The 22,673-nt window shown below is 39.6% G+C and overlaps 1 protein-coding gene across 7 annotated transcripts in view; it reads right to left on the minus strand.

Annotated features, from left to right (window-relative positions):
* IL1RAPL2 (interleukin 1 receptor accessory protein like 2) overlaps positions 1-22,673 on the minus strand; it is a 366,360-nt gene that overhangs the window by 170,199 nt on the left and 173,488 nt on the right. For 6 of the 7 annotated variants that reach the window (XM_014886998.2, XM_088173186.1, XM_088173185.1 and 3 more), the window contains exon 3: positions 7,820-8,093. The exons of the other annotated variant lie outside the window; for it this stretch is intronic. In XM_014886998.2, the coding sequence (XP_014742484.1) occupies positions 7,820-8,093 (274 nt within the window). The remainder of the gene's footprint in view (positions 1-7,819; positions 8,094-22,673) is intronic. 7 annotated transcript variants of the gene reach the window in all.

The following is a 22,673-nucleotide window of genomic DNA, read 5'->3' on the forward strand; positions in this document are numbered from 1 at the left end:
AATGACAGCTTGAAAAATAGATATCCAGGAATGTCTCCTCAAGTCACCTGTCAACAATCTCATTCTCACCAGAGGCACTTAAAAGCAAGACCTGTACTCCTCACTATGAGTTTAGCCATCTTTAGAGAATTTTGTACTTCTTGATCCTGGGACGAAGAAGATAATATGTTTGGATATGGCACTGGGTAGAGCATCTCACAGTTGGGTCTCTCTCACCAAATCTTAGCTTCAGGTTTAAATTTAATTTGGACATCATCTTAAGAGGGAAATGTGACATAAAAATGTCAGGATGTGCCTGCTACAGTCAGCGATACAGCCAGTAACAGCAAGGTTTTCATGATTCAAAAATTTGTGGCTATGATTTGATGTGGCTATGGTTAATCTCTAGTATTATGCTTCTTAAATGTATCTTAAGAAAGAATAAGTGACAGCTAGCTGATTCATATATGGCTAGGGTCAGGAGGAGCTATTTCTTTTCTGGTTGCCTTCACACACACATGCACTGGTCCTGATGACCTCTGCACTGTGACAGATGCAACTGAAAAACAAATCACAAGTCAGTCATTTCAACAAGGACTACCCAGAGACACAGAAAATCTCCCAACATTTAAGTTGAATCACACAGGCCAACAGTGTTCCTTGGGTTTGGGGTTTTTTTTAAACTTTTCACTGATGTTAGTCATTAAATGTTAGAACTGAATATATGAAAATACAATACAGAACACAGAACAAATGAAGAAGCCAAAAGAACACCAAGTTACTGCAGCATATCACACCTAAGTTCATGAACTAGGTGGTCTCTGTCAGCTTCAGACACCCAGTTCCAGCAAAAGAAATCCTGTAATTGACTGGGTTTGCTCTGGGGGAAAATTCCTTCCTTGTCCTTAAGAATTACAAGGCAGCAAATCACTTTAAAGTTTGCTACTGCAAATGACTAAGCCCTTTTCATTTATTTCCTAATATTTTTCTATTAGAACTTAGATAAAAATGTTAAATCACATTGTCTTACTGAAAAGTCCCATTACAAACTACATAAATCTGAAGCACAGTAACAATTGCTCCCAGGACAGTATTAGGAAACTCCCTTTCAATAATTTTGCAATTGCAATACCCTGTTTCCGAGAGGACTGACTGCTTTCTCCTTTATTTCTTCCTAAACACACACTGTGCGGATTAGCCTATCTACTCCTCTATGCTTTTATTTTTTTATTAGACACCTAGTGCATAAAACAAAAGTTGCATTCAAGACACTCATCAGACTTGTCTGCATTGCTAAACCTCAGTGATTTTATTGCCTGGGGAATAAAACCTGTGGAGTACATCCTTTGTTCTGCACGTAAGTCCTATTTTGCAGATGCAATGTTGAAAGGCAGGTCCTGCTCTGTTTGTACATGGGCAATTAAGCAGGAAAACCAGTGGATCAGTTATTGTCTCACAGAGTATACAAGGAATGAAAGAATCATGAAGTGAATGTCCTTGCAATGTGAACTATTTGAGTCCTGCAGCTGAGTCCTCCTGGCTGTGCCTTCCCTTAAAGTGGTGGCCAGAAAAGAAGAAATTTTCCTCCAGTATCATTTACCAAACATCAGTTTAACTCCCTACAGTTCTGTCATCTTGTCTTTTGGGTATGATGGATTTCCTCAGGAAACCTTTCTATTTGTCTGTCCACTCACAGGACACAGACAACATTTTATACTGAATTGTTGTAGTTACAGCTGGCTACATGGGAATTCCAACAGGAATGACACCTGGGTGAGCACATTGTCACTGTTATTTGGAGACAGAAGGGAAATGAAAACTCCCTGACATGTTGGAGAGGAGACGGCTGGGGAGGGCTGAAACATCTCAGCAACAGCTCTCCTGCAGGCAAAGTCTGACTGCCTGAGGAAGCAGTCCCTCCACTCTGCATCCTTTCTCTGCTCTAGGCAAGGTTTGAAGCCCACCAGGGAAGGCACTTCAGGAGCAGCTGAAACATTACTGAGGCACTGCAGCACAGGGAGCTTTGTTATGACAACCTGTAGAGACTACAAAGTAAGGTCAGTCATTTTAAAAGATCTAAATCTGGGACTTCACTATTAGGAAAACTGAAGGATACACAATGTTCTCATTCTTGTCCATGCAACAGGGAAGCCACTGGATGCCCTCCAACCACAAAGCAACATGGATATTTCTGCTTGAAGCCCTGACTGTTCTTGCAGCTTCTCATCAACAGTAAACATTGTTTTTCAGAGTGACAGAGGATGAATAATTTCTCTTTTAAAGCTTTAGAGGAGGAGGGTGAGTGAGCAGAAATATACATATCACCAGGGAAGAGAAACAAATCTTTGTTTTTCTGCAAAGAATAGATAGAACGGATTTCTCTCAATAAAGACAATGTCATCAAAATGATTTGCAGGAGCACCATCAGTTTCTACACAATTTTAGATACAAATGTAGAAGCATTCTAATTCCACTTTCCCCTGCATTTTGATAATGCCAAAACATTATATCTCAGTGATAAAACCTCAAAAAAATTTATTTTATCATGAATCATACTGACTTCATAATGTATCTGCTGTAGCACTGGATGCAAGTATTGAATACTGTATCTTAGACTGATTTGTTTATACAGAATCAGTCAATTTTATTGTGGGAAATGTCACCCCTTTTTAATGTATCATGCAAAGCCTGGAAAGCCTGTGCCATGCTGAATCCACTTGCTCCAAATGTGAGATGTTGCTGTTTCTACAGACATGCCTGGGACTGTACAGTAAGTATCATAGGTAACTATGATATATGTAATCCATCAGCTACTTAGATGTGCTCCTCTTGGATATCCAATAATTAAAGATACTAACCCACAAGAAAGTATCATCTTTAGATCTTTCCAGGGTAAGTCTATGAGGAAAAAAAAGCACTTGTCAGGAACAGATATGGAAGACAATATTCTATGGCTAAACTGGAATTACAACACTGCATCTGACAGGGTTTGAGATACAAAATCACCTTTGTCATGAGCAGTTGAATGCTTAGCAAAGCCAAAGCACCTGAAATGTTCTGTATTGCCATCAACAAAATGAAGAACTGCCTTAAAACACATATTTTAAGAACCACAAGAGACGGCTGCATAGAAAGGGACCTTACCCCTACTCAATTTCACATTATGACTTAGTCCATCATTTCTGTTTGGATCCGAAAACACCTCTTTTTTTCATGCTGCTCAGAAGTCAAACTTTCAGCACTAAAAGAAGGGGTGCAGTTTTTCCTGGGAGCTGATGGGTGCATTTTGCACTCCAGGTAGGCACTTGCAACGAGCCCCTAAGCCCTGCCTAACACCCTCTGAAGTGACAGCACGCAGGCTATGCTGCAGATTTTACTGCCAGCCCCTCCACTCTCTAAATCGGATTTTTATTTGCTGGTCATGTACTCCACAGACATTCAGAAGCCAGAAGGCTTAAAATCTACTATTGCTCTATTTTATTACTGCTCAGAAAGTGGTATCTCAGTAGTTCACCAATGGCTCAGCAAAGGCTCGATTTTTCTGTGCATGTCCATAGCAACACTGCTCTCCATTAAGAACTGTGCACACACGGATACAGCAAGGGAAAAAGGATACACAGATTTCCTAACTTGATATGTCAGCAGCTCTCTGACATCAAATGCTGGTATTAGAGCTCTGCAGGCTTATCCCCCTATAGACATTCAAGACCCCCACTTCCTTGTTATTCTGCATCCTGTACAAAAATCAAGGCTTAACTTCATTAGCCAAGTTTGGTGACCACAAATTTTCACCTCCTGCTTCACTGCACCCTCTTGAAGCCCAGATTTTCTACCCTCCTGATTCACGTTATGGGAATAAAGTTATTTTATTTCACTAACAGTTAATGAACAGCAAATATATATTCATGTTTCACTCTTACTGGTTTTATTCTTTAAATACTTACTACAGTTTGTTTTGGAGCTAAGCCTAGTTAGAAGAAGATTTCTATGACCAGTCCCTACATGAGGGCAAATTTAGGGTAAATTGTGCTAAGATTTCTTCCTCAGCTCACCTTTTTTTCTTTCACCAGGTGAAGATGATCTAAGTTGGCCCAGTTCTTGTCTGTCTTTTAAAAACAAGCTTTTAACACAGAAAAACAGATGTATTTGTTCAGAGAGCAAAAGCAGATCATGATCTGGCAAAAGACTGTCCTACATGCTCAGAACTTCAGGGCCACCCCACGCATTTAGGTTGAGTGTAATTTGATGCTTCCTCATTTTGCAGCTCATCTCTGAATCCTTCAGTGAAGAAGCTGCAATCCAGAGTGCTAATGTTAAAATCCCAGAACATCAAACTTCTGTAACAGAAATGCCAACAGCTTTATCTGAAAGTAGCATTGCTGGGTGCTGGAAGATGAATGGCATATCCAGGGTATGTACTGGAAAGAGACCTCCAGAACACAGCATTTCCACACTGGGCAGTAAAGTCATGATACAAACATCACAGAATTTACCTGGGAACTGCAACGAAATGCACAATGAAATCCATTATTCAGGATCCCTTTTGGATACAGCAGCAATATGCCTGATTTGACACAAAAAAGGCATCCAAGAACAAAGATCCACGGAATTCACATGGCTGAGGTAACACAGCTCAACTCTGCGCTCTTTTAAAAGTCCTTGCAGAATCAAGACCTTTTCATATACTTAACACTGGAGAAAAATATCAAACTTCAGTTTGCTTCTGAGTGTGAGCTCAATGCCAAAATGTATTGTGAGAAGGGAGAAGCACGTTTTAATGCAACAGTAAGTTCCTCCTATTATACACACACCCCCGCACCTGTCTACGGAATAATGTTTAATTGGTTAATAAAGGAAAGGCAACATTTATATTATGATATCAAATCTCTTCAGTCCAGAGAAGCAACCTCATTTATAAGGGCTGATCTAATACTCCTTAATTTTATGCAGTATTGCAGGTTATTTTACAAAACAGAAATGACAGTTCTGTATAAAAAAGAATTCACGGACATATTTAATTTTTATCCATCTTCAAATCACTGTCATAGCAGCCTATCCTTCACCTGCTCATATCCACCCTTTTCAAGTGGCTTCTGAAAAAAAAATTCCTTCACACTGCTTCACTGATAGTCATGGCTTGATCCTATGAGCACACATGAGAAACCAGAAAATTCAACTTCTTGAAAAACAGGTTTGCTTTTTTATTTTATTTTTTTAAGAATCGAGAAGAACACTTCAACAGATAAGAAATTCAGTGAAAAGCACAGTTGACATATTCCCCATACAGTTTTCTTATCTGTCATCTTGTGTTGACTGGGAAAAAAGTAACCAATTGGGGAAGAGTAAATTAAAGCTCTCACTATTGCCTTCCCAGATCAAGACTGAGTCCTTCCTTTCAACCCATGAACTTTTGGGACCAGGACCCCTCATGCCACTTGGCCTTAGCACCACATCTAAGCATCTCACCCCTTGCACCTTACTTGCAAAGACAAGCACAAATAACAGAACAGTTCCAAGGCAAGAGACTTGTGGAACTGACTACTGGGACATGCAAATGTGGGATGTCACACTTTGTACAGCACAGGGAGTTGCATCAGGGCTTCACAAACCCCTGGTGAGTGGCTAGAAAGACATCAATTTAGAATTGAATTGCTTCTGATTTTCTTTTCAAGAACCTGAATGAAAAATTCTTTGTTGAGAAAAAAATTTTAAATTTATCTTGAATCAAAAGCATTTTCCTCCCTAATGTTTTTTTTTCTATCAGCTACCAAACCAAAACATTCAGCTATGCATGCAACCCTAAAGCCAGTGTTGCACACTGATGAAGACAGTCACCTCTTCATTTCCACTGCATCAAGTTATATCTACCAGTCTCTGCTAATTCAGTCTACGAAAGATGGCATTTCTAACAGAGATTGTTAATGCTTCTAGAAAATAAAATCATATTCTAAAATGACTGCTCTCATTTGTGACCTCTTTAACTCTCATAAAGCAGGTGATCCTGGTTAATGACTAAAACGCAAACATCTGCTTATCCCCCTCAAAAAAAAAATGGATTAATAAAGCTGAAATTACACAGTTAATGGCGTGGATAGTCTCCCACAGAAGTGTGATCACATTTCAGAACATTACATCTAGCTCAATTTTAATAAAATTAAAATCAATTACTATTGCTACATCCTCAGCTATTTTAAGCCTCCTATGGTTTCATAAACAGTAACAACAAGAATATATTGCCTTGCTTTTGGAAGAAAAAATTAATTCAGTAAAGGAAGAAATACAGTCTTTTATCTGTAACCACTACACATATTATTCTGCACTCTGACATAAATCTGAAAAAAGCAAAAATATCTGTAATTATATATGAAAGTTCTAGTCAAAGCAAGGAAACTGCATAACTGACAAGGAAGATCTTGTTGCTGTGTAATGCCTTCCAATAAGCATGTCATATAGTTTTTAGCTCAAAATGAGAGGAAGCCATGAATTATTCAAGAACTTGCCCATTTGTTACCAAAACTACTTTGTCATGTAAATGAGCAGAGTTTTGAAATTTCCCTGAAAAAAGTATGCCCCAGAATTTGATCCAAGATCAATTCTTTATTTTTCACAAAAGATTTGCATTAAAATGTTTCAGAGTATTAAACTAGTAACTTGATTATCACAACAATGACTTCTTATGAAAAAGCACGGCTCCGTTGAAACATATAAATCACCATCTTCCTGTAACATTTCAAAATCAGGGACTTCACATCACACCCAACCTCTGACAGAGCAGCTGATAAAATAATAACTCCAAAGGCTGCAACACAATCCAGCTGCTGAGTTTGGCAGATATATCCACCATTTAAACTGGACATTGGTGCCCAGTACAAACCCCCACAATGCAGGGCACAATCTTTGTTTCAGTAGCATTGCTCAGGATCAAAACGGTCTGAGGCAGCTGAGGCAGCAAGACTCAGCGGAGATGGACAGAGAGTGGATTCTGGGTTTTGAACAGTGCTGTTATTTGCTGCAATATTTGTTATTTAATTCATGAAATGTGTGTAATTTCAGTATGGAACAGCAGAGAAGGATGAAGAAAACTTATTATCTGAAACTGAATAGTTTAAAACCAAATAATACAAAGTATCTGTAAACTCCTTCTAATTAAAAACGGGATCATTTAAGGAATATTTATTCATTCATTCATTCTTTAAAAGTCCTCCTATTTTTTATCTTCTCATTTTAGGCATAGAGATGACATCAACATCTACATGATGGAAATCACGAGCTCTAGCACATGTTTAATTTAAGGATCATCCAACAGTTCCAAGATACTGAGAAATGCATTTTGGTGCCTTACCAAAAGAGGTCTGCTTAAATGTATGATAAATCATAATTGTATATTAAAATAAACATTTCTTCAAAACCAGACAGAACTGTAATTCCCCATGGCCTGATCTCATTAGAATAATTCAAACTGTAACTCTCTAATAACTCAGAGGATTTGAAACAGAACAGTACTTAAACAAAATACTTCATGATTTAAGAAGTACCAGGTTCTGAAGGTTTACAGAAAATCGAGAATTTGCAAATGTTGTACTTAAAAAAAAGAAGTAATTAAATGAAAGCACATTAATTATAGCTACTGCACGAGAGCTATAATTACTAGGGAAACTAATTTTGAGACAAAGCATTATGTGACATATATAATTATGAGAATAAAAAAATGAAAATTTATTAAGTGGATGAATACCTCAATTCTAATAGCTAAAATGATTTTTTAACCAATATCAAATACTCCATACATTATTAACCAATAATCCCCACATTCTTATTTAGACTTTAATACAATACTCACCTTAGAACACACGTGTAGAAACCACTGTCTTGCAGCTCAACCGAGTGAAACCATATGGAATCTTCATCCTTGCTCATCCTAACTTCGGAAAATATAATGGGTTCTTCTAAATCTCCTTTGTTTTTGTACCACATAAGCCTAAGACCTGTGCTTTGGGCCATGCTATAATTAGTTCTGATATAGCTGTAGAAAAGGGCACATTTCACTCGGACTGGTTCACCTGCCAAAGCCATGTATGTCTTGAGATCCACTGACCAGTCAATGCAACCATCAACTGAAAGCAAAACAATAATAAAGAAATATTAGACACAGATACATTTTTCAATATAGTGAAAGGCAGCTTGGGAAATGCAATACAGTACATAAAAAAAAATGGCTTTTGGCATGTGCAGAATTGTTTCAGGGTAATATGAAAAATCTAAAGCAGTTATTGGCAACTAAGAGGTGTCACACACCTTTTTTAATTACATATAACTGTGAATGTGCAGGCAATAAAAAAAGCACAGTGAGTTTACTCAATTCCACTTCTTTAGAATAGCATTACTTTAATCCCCAAAACACTAATTCTTTATTAAATAAACCAAATGTTTTACACGTTAACTACTTGCCTCTGTAAACCAGTTTTGAATTCTCCAATTCCTTGTTGAAGGAAAATGTACATTGGCATCTGATGCCAATCTTATCCCTTAAAGCTTTTCCATCCACCTCTGTTAATTACATTATGCAAAAAAATCCCCAAATAACAGATGTGACATTTATAATTTTCTTTTCAAGGCAGTTCCACATAGTCGGTTTTTTCCCTACAGCCTACTCAATCTGTAGAGGTCTGTATTATACACAACAGGATACAATTACAACATGCTGCCTATGCAATCAAACTTAATACAGGAGTCATACAAATAAAAAAGAACCTCTTTTGATGTTCTGTTCAGCAAAAACTCTTGAAACAGTTTTCTTAATACTTCACTTTAAAATTAACATACATCAGACATTTTAATAAAAGTTCACTTCTCCCTACCATTTTTTCTCCATTGCTATTATCTTAGTTACAATACAGCCCTAGCACATGCACACATATCAACATATCACATATCAGATACCTTTTAATTCAATCTTTTTCATTGCTAAAAAAACTATAAGCATGAAAATCAGCCAAGAATAAAACCAAAGAAAAAGCTTTCAAAGACAGATCATCAAAAGGCAAACACAATACCTAAAGTTAATAGACTTCATTAAATATGTAGGGTTTAGAATTTATTGATCATATCTAGCTACAAGTAAATGGAACATCTTTACCCTTAATGCAGCTCTTCATTCAATCAGGTAACTCTCAAGTTGCTTCTTCTGCATTTACAGTATCAATTCTCAAACTCTAAGTGTTGGATATCCTCATACACAGTTTCATACACATTGTCAATTATATTCTGTCATCAAGTGATTTTTAAGTTTACTTCCTAAACAAAGGTAGTTATCAAAAATTTCTGTACATGGAATATCAGGTATGACCCTACTTTGAGTGACTTTTACAGCCTTTAGATTATATCTACCCAGTTTTCAGGTTTCCCTTTAATCATTCAAAAGTAACTGTGACAAATGGAAGGTTTTAATTTTCCCATCACAGTAAATCAGCTTTAAGTGTACTGTGATCACACGAACCACATGTTAAACTTGTTAACACTGACCACTTTAATACTTTCCTGGTATATAAACTTCCATGTAACATCCTGCTGCAAAGCAAACTTGTAAAAAGAAAACCTTAACATAAGGTCAGCAGGGAAGGGAAGCACATTACTCAAAACATTACTCATGAGTTTTGACAGGTGAAGGGAGATCCTGGAACACCTTTACCCCCTGGGTGTTTCCTATTCCTGTCCCCCACCCCACAAGCAGGTGCAAAAGCAGCAGCTATTTGTGCTTCTTTCTTCATCAAAAAAGCCCCCAAACAAAACCCTTCACCTGAATTTATATACACACTGTTCCAATTAACTTCAGTTTTGATTTTCATTCTCATTTTGCTGACAACATCCTACTGATTTAAATTAAAATTCATTGCTTTTAATGGCTGCTGTTAATGACATCAACTGAAAGGTCAGCAGCAATTTACTGATGTTCCTTTTCCTTGCTGCTTCCACTGTGTCCTTCCTCTAACACTTAGTGCCACACACAATTGGACAAGTTTGGATAATCATTACGTGAAAATCCTGTGCTGAAGCATTTGTTCTCAGTGCATCGCCTCCAGGTTTATAACATCCTTCACCATGACCAAAGCTGCACATTGTAACGTGCCCTTGACAGGACCCCAAGAAACATCACATTGACCTCTCTCTGTGCTGCTGCTGCACAGACATGGGCAACCCGCAGCGGAGCTGGAGAAAGAACCTGGTTCTCCCAGTCCTGCAACCCCATCCAATCCACCTTTACATCAAATGCCTGGTTCTGACATCATGCATTATTTTATATATGTGACAGGACTTTTACATTGAGCAGGCATCATTGCACTCCACACAGAGCTTTCTCAGAAAAGCTCTGTGCTTTTTTAAAGTCCTGCTCTTTAGGCTGGTGTGATTTACAATTAAACAACAGAGTGCAATTAAAGTGCAGAGCTCCTAGCTGCCTTCTCTCAGTGAGGGATGTGCAAGGCAATGCTGAGCTCTCCAGATGGCTCATCCCTTATTCTCCAGGACACGTAGGTATTCTCAAAGGCACCCTCTCTTGTGATTTAGCAAAGTCACAGAAGTCTAAGTAGGGCAGTAAGTTGAAATGAATACGGGTGTCCAGAGCTGGAATGTAGATCCAAACTAATTCAGCCGATCTTGTTAATTCAGCCAATCTAATTAATTCTGCCACTCTTGTGTCAATTGAATCTTGTCACATCATCTAACGCTTTCAAACCTGTGCTGGTTCAACAAAGTCAAACCACACCAAAGAATAGCTAACAATGAGACACACATGGAAATCTTGTGGATCAAGTGCCAGGTTTTCATTTATTTCACAGAGCAGTCACAATTAGTAGGAGTTCTGTAGTTAGAAACTGACCCAATATAGAAATCCAAATTTGGAAGCTGAAAATATGCTGCTTCCAATGAAATTTCTCCCATATCCGCACCAAACTTGTCAAAGCACAGCTCAAACGAACACTAAGCAACCCTCAGTGTCATTCAATTTGCCTCGTCCTCCACTTTCATTTGAAAATTTCCCTTCTCATGTGCAAGTCTCTTCTAATTCCAGAACTTGAGCTGTTGAAGTGTAGGAAGCACACTGGAACAGATGAAAGGCATTTGAACAATAATTTACAGCCAGGTCACCAGAGTGTTATAAATGAGTTAACGAGGACGGAGTTGGGGATAATTAATTGATAAGTGTTAACTGATAAGTGTTAATTGATAAGCATTAACTGATAAGCCTTAATTGGTGTTATAAATGGGTTAGTGTTTGGGAGGGGAGTTGGGGCTGTTAAGTGATGTAACAATGTTATTTAATATTGTATTGTAGATAAGCTATGTTGTAAGTTAATTATCAGAAGTTATAAGTTGTTAGTCAATTGTTATAAATAATCGGAAAGTGCCTAAAACGGCCGCGGGTGAAGGGTGCTTGGAACTTTCTGGAGCATTATGTCATGGTGTGAAGTCAACAGTTTGGATTTTAATCGGACAATGTGTCAGAGACAGCTAATCAGGAAGGGAAGCAATCGGAAGGAGAATCGGGGGACGCTCGAGTCCGAGAAGACCAAGGGGTACAAAGACCCCGAGCACTCAGCCTCCCCGTCTTTCCGAGGGAACACCCTGTGCCGGGGGCGCCGCTCTTTTTGTTTGTATTTTATCCTGTCTGACTTGCCGAGCGGGGCTCCAGCTTATCTTGGGCTCCCGCCTCTGATGCTTTTAAAATAAAACTCAGCTGGCTTTCCTAGAAAGTCTAAGCGGCGTTTATTTCAAGAGTGGCTAAAACCCCTCTCCAACTGCCCCCAGAGGACAACACAATGGTGGGGACAGTGCTCTGCTGGCCATTGCCAGCGCTCCAGTCCAGAGACACCAGACACAGTGACCTGAGCCCAGCACAGCACCTGCATCACAAGGAAAAATGTGAAGAAAAGGAAATTTACACTAGAGACTTTTTTCCCTATTAACAGTATCGGAGTGAAATAATTTGAGCAGCCCACAGGAGGCTGACCCCAAGAGGGAGTGGGGTGGAGGGGAAGGTGCAGGCAGGCAGCTCCCCTGTGACAGCTCTCCCTGCAGCAGGCCAGGAGGGGGTAATTACAGAGAGAAGAGCACACAGGGAATGCAGCAACCAGTCATTATAGTGCTGATGACATCTACGGAGGGGAGAAGCCTCACCGAGTGCCTCGACTAAATCTTAATTATTGAAGAAAGACTAATCAAACAGGAGATGACTTTTCCCCCCTTGCTCTTCTTTTCTTGTTAAATACACAGGTAAGAATGTTTCCTCTTCTCAAGCTGTAGAGGATAAAATCTAGGTCAGGCTCCCTGCACTCACATGGAAACTGGAATTTTTCCTCTTGCTGTGCTGTCAGTCACTGGAGCGTGAGCATTGTTAGATTCGTTTGGAGTATTCTCCAAGCTGTCATTACAAATGACTGGAGCTGCTTAGGTGGAGTTCAGCACTCCATTATCCAGAACAAAGTTTGCTGTCATTTTTGTTGGGCTGGCTCTCAATATGCAATATAATCAGGTTGGTGAGAAAAATAATAGCATTAGAGAAGCACTTATATAATAAATGTATATACACCATTTCTCTGTTACCCTATAATCACCTGGTAAGTGCCTGACTGGAAGCTCATTCAAATTAAATCCTGTCTGTTGCGGATGTACTTTACACACTTCCAACACAGATTTTTTATTAAAATTGGAACACTAAGAGAATATGGAAAACATTGTCCCATTTTTATCCCAGGTTCCTAAGGAAAAGTGGTTTGCCCACCTATCTGTCAATCTGCCCCATCTCCTTAGCATAACTTCTACCCCAGCTGACTAAATTCAACCCTATTGCATAGAACATGAAAGTGCCCAGCAGTGCTCTCTCCTACACGGGTGCAGAACAGGGTCCCATTCTGTCCCAATGAGCTGGGAAACAGCAGCAGTGAACCACAGTGCAGCCCAAGGGGGCCATCCCAGTTACCTACTGAGGCTACTGCAACCTGAGCAGAGAGCGAATTGAAAATGAAGGCTACAAAACTACTAAGGAAAATATAGATTGAGTTGGGTGACAATGTTACTGTACTTTTATGTTAGCAATCACCCAAAGCATGTACTGCATCTTCTTCCTCAACGTTTCTTGGCAATTTCCCATTACTCTTATTTTAAATAAGTCGAGTTGTCTAGGGAGTCTAGATGCATTTTAACATGAACCATAATAATTTATAAGCAATTATAGAGGAGCATGTACATCGTCTCTAAGTAATTTGTCTTTCTGATTGCTGTCACATGAATAATTTTTTGCATTGTGCATCTGCCTGTTATAATTTTTATAGGGATCTGTCACCTACAGCAATTTATATCATGGCATTGTTAAACATGTTTGCCTACCTTGTTACCTGAAAATCTAATTTTAAATTTAAATCATCTATAAATAAATCATTAAAAAAATAATACACCAGCTAATGTATTAAATTTATTGCTCTGCAAAGCAGGCAATGCTTGTGACAGTAGGTACATAGTCAGAAATAAAACCACCATTCCTTTGATACAAGAGCTATATTTTTATGTATATGTTAGCTGTAGAACAGCAGAGTCCAGGGACTGATATCCATCATGCTCGGGGTTTGCAGACACGTAGCAATGATAGATGCACTCCATTAAGAATGTCCAAAGAGAGATGCAAATTTTTTAGAGTCTTAAAGGGGAGAAATCACAGCCTATGAATTTTTGGCAACTTGGTATTCTCAGATCTTGATTCTGGAGAAGATGCCCTGCATTTGAGCACATAAGCCAAAGCCTTTAGCAGCTTTGGCTGGACGTGATTGTCTCAAGGGTCAAGGTGCTGGATCAGCCTCGCCATACGGAATCGGTTTCACATCTCTGGATTTTTGGCTGCACTGTGCTAATGCTGCTGCAGTGCTTGCAGACCTCTGCCAGCTTCTCACCAGAGCCTGGCACTGCCACGTGAGACCTGAACATCAGCAGAGCCCCGTGTGTGTCCCCTGTCTCCTCCCAGAACCCTTCCCTGCTCCTCACACAATGAGCTCTTGGGACCCGAGCTGCCTAAAAAGTGCCAGCAACCATCACACCCTTCTGAGTATTCTTTAAATATTCCAGTGCTCAGAGACACGTTTGCTGGTCAGAGAACACATTGCAAATAACACCCTCTTGACTACTTTGTGCACTGTTCAAAATCATGGATGTTACCTCCAAAGCATGGTGAGATCTCTGCATGTGGAGCTCCCTCAGCTGAGCAACCAAATTGGATGATGAAAGAACATTCCCATAATTGTTAATAAAAATTCACTCTACTGAGGGACATCTGAGCTGGTATCTCCAATATGAAGAGCAAGTTACGTGACTTTACAGGGGAGAAAGAGAAGCCCATGCTGACAATACTCCAGCAGGGAGTGGAGGAGGGAGAAGTTCAGGTAAAACCTCATCAACAACTCCTACTAATTCTTTTCTATGACAGTAACACCTTGTTTCAGAAATAAACCAAGATTTTTTTTGCTATAGAAACACAACTTCTAAGAATAGGATCACTCACAGACTTTGTAGTTTCTCTACTCTGATCTCATTTTCTGAATATTTTCCAGCAAGAATTAAATATTCAGACTTATTGATGAAAATGTTTGGGACTTTCAAGGCATGTAAAAGTGCAAATATTCCAAAATTCCTAAGTCAAGTAATAATGACTGCAAAAAATCTTCATTAAATTTAGCAACATGCAAATATTTCTCCAAATCTGGGCCAAAAATAAGGAAAAATGCATTTAAACATCCTTATGCACTAACATTTTTTCCCTAATTTTGATCAAAGCTTCAAATTTCTGCAGGATAGACTAAAAGAATTTTAAGACTTGTGTATTCTTCATTTTTTTGACCAGCTTTTCTTATGATCCACTGCTAAACAACCTAACTCAAATGTCAAATATTCCAGCTGAACACTCATCATTTCCTTTGAGGTCAAACTCACTGTAAATATATACTGCCAGAGGTTCAAATAACCACAGATTGCTCTGCCCTGAATTATGTCTGCATATGGAGCCAGGAGCATTTTAGCCTTGTATTGAAAATGCAAAAGAAAGAACATACTGGTAGATCACCAAAATTCTCTAGGGAGAGAAAAAACCCTGAACAAAGTCTCAGCTTCCAGGAGCGATGGCATATTAATGAGGTCAAGGCTTAGAAATTACACTTGAAGAATGAAAATGTTGCAGCAGCGTCAGTCGAAGTGACTGGACAGGGGCATTTCATCCTGTAGCACTTGTCAGAGCCAGCTTTTCAGCTGGCACCTTATCACAGGGGTTTTCTGGAATGCTTGCTGATGGAGAGAAGAGCAAATCACAGCTGGCAGGTTAAGATTTTGCTGGAGACAGGGAGGTTTGAGACACATTCTGTGATGGAAAGGAAATCTCTGTTCTCATCATATTCTTTGCTACCTCTTCCAAGTCAGATGTTCCCAGAGACAGATGGAACCTGAAGTGCCTTCCAAAGCTGGGCTCTTTGCATTCAGCTGATCACTCTGCTGAGCACAGAGAAAGAGAGGGGGAGGGCACTAAAGCAACTCTTTAAAATGCAGCATATTCACCTTAAAAATGAGTATTTGGTGACCTTGATCTCCTAATCACTTCAATATCTGGCAGATTTTTAAAGAGTCTGTGTTGAAGTAAACAGTAATGAAATTGGAACTTATAAAAGTGGTTTTGTTTAAAATATTCAGTGTGATGCCTTGATTCTCTGCAGCTGTCACCATGTTAGAAAACAATGTAAAAGTCACCTTGAAAATCAACAGCAATAGAGCCAGGACATGAACAATACAGAAATCATACTCCATGGCTTCATGCTTTCATGTATTTTGTGAAGCCCCAGCCATGGGTTCAAGGCATGTGCCCCAGCCTGTCCTGCCTTGTAAGCTCCCCCAGCACTGCCTGGCCCCTGCCCTTCCCACTCCAGTTCCCTCCTGCCATGGGGCAGCAGATTTGGAAGAGCTGTAGGAAAGGTCATTGACAAATCTCCTGCCTCTGCCCAGCCTCCCTCTTTGCTCCAAAGCAGTAAAGCCAAGCAGGTGATCTGCAGTGAACAAGGTATCCAAACCACTAAATTTCTTTTCTTCTTTGAAGATCTATAAATTAATACCTATTTCTTCAGTCAGCCATGAAAAAACATGACTAAATTAGCACTAACTAGCCTGGGAACATTATCTTAAGTAAGGAAAGTATGTTGCTCTGGATTGAAGTGGCCAGACCAGATACAGGATGTTACATCTGCTTCTTGGACTGAACAAGTAACGAAACTTTCCTGTTTAAATCCTAACATTTAAATTCCATAAATGAACAACTCAACCCAGACAACCAAAAAGTCAGTGCAAACACTGGTTTGAACTCAAAGACTCTAAATCAGTGTTCATCCAGATCTGAAACCCATGTGAAGATGGGTTTTTCTTTTCTTGTCCACAAAATCTAGTAAATAAAAACACTTCCCTTTTACAAGCTTCAAAACGGGGAAAAAAGTCTTTTTTTTCTAGCATGTTGCACAATGGATGTTGCCATTTTTGTTAGCTCTTTGGATTCCTGAGGGAATTAATGAATGATGGAAAAGCTCAAAGAAAGATTTTCCCAGCATCTCTGATACTTCTTCAGTGCACAGAACTATATTCAGACAAACGAGATAGAAAGTAAGAAGAATCAGTATCTAAGGCAGAACAGTAACTGATACCAATAACAAGTAAAACAGACTGAAAATATTTCTTTACATTTATAAATAAAAGTTTTGTCCTAACATAATTTCGGGTAAGGAGCAACACACTGAAGACACACTTTATACCTGAAGTTATGTCTATTTAATATTTTAAGTGCTGCTGACTACACATGAGCTCTTTAAGGACACTCTCCAAGACAGTTTCAATATTCTCCAGCCAACTACATTAACCACATAAAATTTCACACAGCTCTGTTTTCATGTCTTTAGCATCATGCAAACTTTGGGAACAAAGCTGAATTAATCTCAATAATTGATGAGTCTCTTCATAAGTTTCTTTGAATAAAGTTACTAAAGGTAAAGTAAATGAAAACTAGCTCCCAGATCAGGCAGCTGCAGTCTCAAGTAATCACACAATTAGAAAACTCTATATCCACTGCTTGTTATTCCCAGAAGGGAGTAGTAGGAAAGAATTGTGAATAATAAGAATTTAAAATTACAGAGAATGAACCTCTATTAACTTGGTAGCCCCCGTGGGGTAAAATAACTGGTGTACATACACAAGATTATTTTATCTGGAATCTGTTTTTCAAATATATGGACAGTTTGAACTGGATTATCTGCTCGGAGAGCACAGTCCTCTTGAGCTCAGATTAGGTAGGAAGATGGGCTCCCTGTTGAATACACAGGGCTAAATTCATTTCTTCTGCTGTCTGCAGAGGAGAATTCTAGAGAGACACAGGTCTGCTGTAAGAGCTCCTACCACACTTCACCTGTGGCAGAGGCAGAGTGCTCGACAGGAAAAGAGAGCAAGGAGACTATGAGAAGAGCCCACCACCAGAGGAAAGCAGGACTGAGTTATTCCTGGGAATGATGTCCATGGTGTTTGTGCAAGGTTTAAGCAATCATTCACAAGGACACCTCAGCATGGACATTTCTGGTAACCCTAATTCCCCATTTAACATGGGCAGCTGGTGCCTGAGCAGTGCTCCTGCCTGTCTCACAGCCAACTGTGCCATCATCCTGGGCCTTGGAGTGGAGCCAGATCCCAGACCTCCAGGGGTCTCTTCCAACCCACCTGGCCCTAGAGTTTGTCCTGCCACCAACACAACCCTTCACAATCCATATACAAATAAAGGGAGCCTTTCTCACCAATATTCAGATCTGGGTGCACACCTGCACTACCCTACTCATTAATCATTTATTTTCTAGCTTACAAAATGCAATCAAGCCATCAGAAGATTACCAAATGGTTTACAAAACTGGTTCCCCATCATAAACACACTGGGTAGAATGAATGTTTAGGGGCTTGGATATCTGTAAAGTACTGCATGAACACATAGCAATGTCAAAAAAAAAAAAAAAAAAAAAAAAAGAGAATGCCTAATTTTCAATCAGGACATGCACAGTAATAGAAGGAAACAAGTCAAGTTCATCTAATTTACTTGCAACAAATAACTAGCTTTGGTCATTTGCTTTGACTCCACACATTTACCTTTGGATATCTAGACCCACTTGCCCATTTTACAATTGCTGTGCCATTATTTCTGCTATCTGGCACAGATAATTTCAGCTGCAGTGAGCCAATTACCATTTCCACTTGCATGACAGGAGGACCTCTGTTTGAAAAGGTTGTGACCCACACTCTAACCTAGGTTGTAATTCGTCCTCTCATTTTAATTCATTATCTGCACGTATGCAGAAGAATTTAAATAGGAAACTCTCCTGACTGCATAACACACTAGATTCCATTTCAGTAAAATGAACCTTCACAAATCAAAAGAGTATTTGCTTTTATAGGGTAGCTATGAATGGAAGTGTTAGTGGGTTATTTGATTAAAATTTCTGTAACTGATGAATTATGAAATGCTTTCAAAATGAGATATTTTTAAATAGTAAACATTGTTCTTTAGACTTGTTTCTATTTAAAATAAACAAACAGGGTTATTCTAATTGCAAGCCATTGTAACTACATGTAAGAAAGAAAAATGAAGGATGATTAAAAATGAGCCATTACAAGAGCTACCTGTGCTACAGATGTAGCAGATGTCTCTCTAGGTAAAGTGGCAATGCAATGCTGTGCTCTGGAACACAGCATTGCACATTTGCTTAGAACAGCTTTACATTTACATATCCATTTTCTAAAAGCTGCCAATTGCAACATCCTGCAGCACTGCATCCACTGGCAGCCCCTCACCTTCAATGAGAACAAGGGTCATGTTGATGGGACCATATCCACTGCGTTTTCTAAAAAAAAAAAAAAGCCTTGGGGGGACTGCCATCACAGCCCCCCCATGGCCTGCCAGCTCCCCAAATCCCACCCACTTCCAGATGAGTTGTGAGCAGTGACTCTGAGCAGGACTGGTCACCAGCACCACGACTCCTCTCAGTCTCCTCTCAAGCTCCCATTCCTGAGACCTTGCTCCTTCCTTGTCCCAGCCCCAGTGACCATCCCTTATTGGGGTAGAGGGGCCTTTTTATCATCACAGGACTGCAGCTCCCCATATGGTCCCATTCCTAAGGACTTCATCCTATTTCAAATCATTTTCCAAAGTCTTTACTCAGGAGATTGAGAGCAGAGGCAACACTGACTGAAATCCCACTAAAACTGGCCCTGCTTCAAGCTGACACAGAGCAGTGACTATCTTTAAATGAGCAGACAGACCCCAAACCAGCCCAGCTGACAGCCTTCTCCTCACACTTCCCTGTAACTTCACGAGCTAGAAATAAAACTGGCAACAAGATTTCATTTATTAGTAAGCAAAAGTAACAAACTGCAAATACTTCATTACTAATACATCATTTGCTCAGAACAGCACAAAACAAACAAGTCTGTGTTTTATTCATGGGCCTCCTGTCATTCTCAATGGCCCCGGCTCTCTGCAACACACGCAGCTGCTGCCTCTTGCACCGAAAGGGGATGGGAAGATGGAGATGTTTGAGCTCCAGGGCTGAGGCTGAGCAAAGGTGGGAGTTGGGAATACGGGAGGGGAGCTGGAGAGCTCTTGGCACTTCAGGCCTTTCTTTGGATGTCAACACATCCTCCAGGTGGGGCAGTGCCCTGCAGCCCCCTAATCCATCAGAACATCATTATTATTAATCCTGCTAAAAACCTCCACCCGAGCTGCTGATAAACCAGAAAAACTGCATAACTGGAGCAACATGTTTAATTAATGTCTCTCCACTGGTTACCCAATACTCAGTAAGAAATGTGGAGACTGCTCATTTGCCCACTCACTCCCCGTTTCTTATACTAACCCACATTCCATCATTTCCTGTCTCAGCCTTGGGAATCGACTGCCACAACAGCTTGAAGACAACTGTCTTATTAATATTTTAAAATTATCAATATGGCAAAGTCACGGAGGTGACTACACCTGGAGTGGCCACAGTAAGGATCACCCCAAAGAAAACAACAATGTCTTCCACTTAAGAAATCCTGCTTTGAAACATGGAAAATCAATACTTCAATTCTTAAACAGAAATAAAATCACAGTGATTACGGAAGACAGGACAGAAATGCAAAGCTGGATCCCTTCTTTTTCCCTCCATCTCCTTCACAGAGAAAGGGGCTCATTTCCAAGCCTGGCTGAAGTGACCTCAGTAAGTCTGAGGCTGCAAATGCTCAGTGCCTGGGGCTCCCATCCCTGCCCCTCCTGTCTCTCACATCAGGGCTGGGGCTCTCCTGTCTGCCTGTCCCTCATCCTTCCCTCACTGCCCCTGCTAAACCCAAGTAGAATTCAGCAAACAGTGGGGAAGTTTCCCAGTGGGGAAGCTGGAGATGGGAGGGAGGATTAATTATGACACACAGTGTTGTGAGTGGATGTATTCCTAATTAAAAATGCTCTATTTAATTCAACCCAATTTTATTATTGTTTTGACTGTATTATTTTTTTAGCTCACAATGACAGATTTTTCTTGAGTTGAGATGACAGAACTGTCATCTGTCCAGCTCTACATCTGAAGGAAGAGGAAAATGACTGTTCCCAGCTGGAGAGAAAAACGCACACAGGAGGCATGTGACCTCAGGCTAGGGATTTTGGGTACAGAGAGGGAAGTGAAGTGAGAGGTGTCTGACAGACTAACACGTGTTACCGGGGCACAAAAACAACAAAAAAAAAGCACTTTGAATCTGCTCTTATCAAGGTTAAAGCAGAAATTTATTGGCAACAAATCATTCTTGTTTTCACAAGACACAGGGTCCAGCCTCGGAGGTGTGGATGGCATCCAGCTCCCACGGAGATCAGTGCACCCCACACAAGCTCTGCATCCTGCAGCGCTGGGGGACGACACTCCGGGGAGCACGTCCCTACAGCAAACCCTCTTTGTGGGCAGCCAAGAGGAATACAACACAGAGAGGCTCTGTTAGAAGCAGGCATATGAATCAGAAATAGAGATGCAGGCGTCATGCAAACTGTGTTAAGGGAACTGCTGATAAAGAGGACTTCTTCAAAGATAAAGACTGTCTGTCATATTTCTGTTAAAAATAAGACTATCACAAATGCAATCATATTTTTTCATGTGTCATTTGTGGAATAAATGATATTTCACTGGGAGGTTGACAGCGTAAGAAACGCAATTAGAATGATTTACATATTAAAGACATTATTATGTCTTCATTGTAAATATTTCCATCATGATGACTTTGAACAGAATCTCTGCAAACAGAAATATAAATATCCTCATGCCAGATTTCACATAATCTGAAATCATGCTGTGTCAAATTGTCAATTTTAAGAATTCTCCTGAGCCATTACAAATCCCATTTTAAAGACTCGTCTATTTTTACATAATTGAAAATAACCACTGCTTGTAATGTGTTAATTTTGATGTGCAGTGAATAACGTGGTGCCAGAACTCTTCTAGCCAACCACTGTTTTGGAAAACTGTACAAAGCTTTCCATGTCCAGACTGCCTAGGGCTGCATAAACCTTTACAATGCAATGTTTTTTTTGTTATTGTTTAAGACTAAATATTCCAAAGTATGTCATCAAAAAAGTTGGATTTTTTTTCCTCTTCCCTGGCACTGATTAGTGTGCCTTCAGTAAGAAAGATAAGCAAATACAACCTCATTAATGAGCTATGAACTTTAGATAACAAAAAGCACCACTAATAGCCCAATTGCTATTGAAAAGAAAAGACAAATCCACTCAGCAGGAATCATGGACCCCTCACTTCTTTGCTTCCATTTGCATGCATTTCAAAAGAGTCTTGGCACTCCAGAGAGCACAGCTAACATGAAGGATGTGAGGGATGACAGCAATGTTTCACCAGACCCAGACATGCAAACATGGGCAGGGACAAAGGGGACTGGGCTTACAAGAATATGGTGCAAAAAGAGTGACTTTCAACCTGGTTTTGCACAATCTGCATTAATTAGGAAAGGATTTCTCAAATACCCAGGCATCTCTAAACTTGGTGCTGGGAAAACCATTTACTGCTAAATGACAAGTGTAGGCTGCATGCTAAATATTCTGAATTTTTGGTTCTCTGAATAACTGTTAACCCAACATTATTCCTGTCTACCTTGGGTTTTTAAATGGAATTACATATAGCCTGCAGCTCCAAATCTAAATGAAAAATGGAGCTCCAATTGAACCTTAGGTAAAAAAAAAAAAGGCAAAAGTTAATGAGATTTAAATTAGTAACAGCCAAAGCTTTCCCTTAAAGAAAACATTATTGATTTTAAAGAGCTACCTAATGAAAAAGAATGGCACTCATTTAAGACTTTGCATGAACTACATTAGAGTTTCATTTGTAATAATAAATAAGGATGTGTTTTACAGTCCAATTAATCAGCAGAATTTATGTACATATTTTTTATGAGTTAGCTACACATTCCCTAAGCCCTTAATCACAGTTTTGGGTGAACTGTTTATGGTAGTAAAGAAATTACAATTTCTAAGGCCCAGACTGTAAAGATAATTAAGTACCAGCTCCCTATAAGAGTTAAATACCTATACAGTTTCTGGGTTTATAATCTATTCTTCATTTGGA

This window comes from Sturnus vulgaris, chromosome 14 (genome assembly GCF_052056855.1).
Source record: "Sturnus vulgaris isolate bStuVul1 chromosome 14, bStuVul1.hap1, whole genome shotgun sequence".
NCBI lineage: Eukaryota > Metazoa > Chordata > Aves > Passeriformes > Sturnidae > Sturnus > Sturnus vulgaris.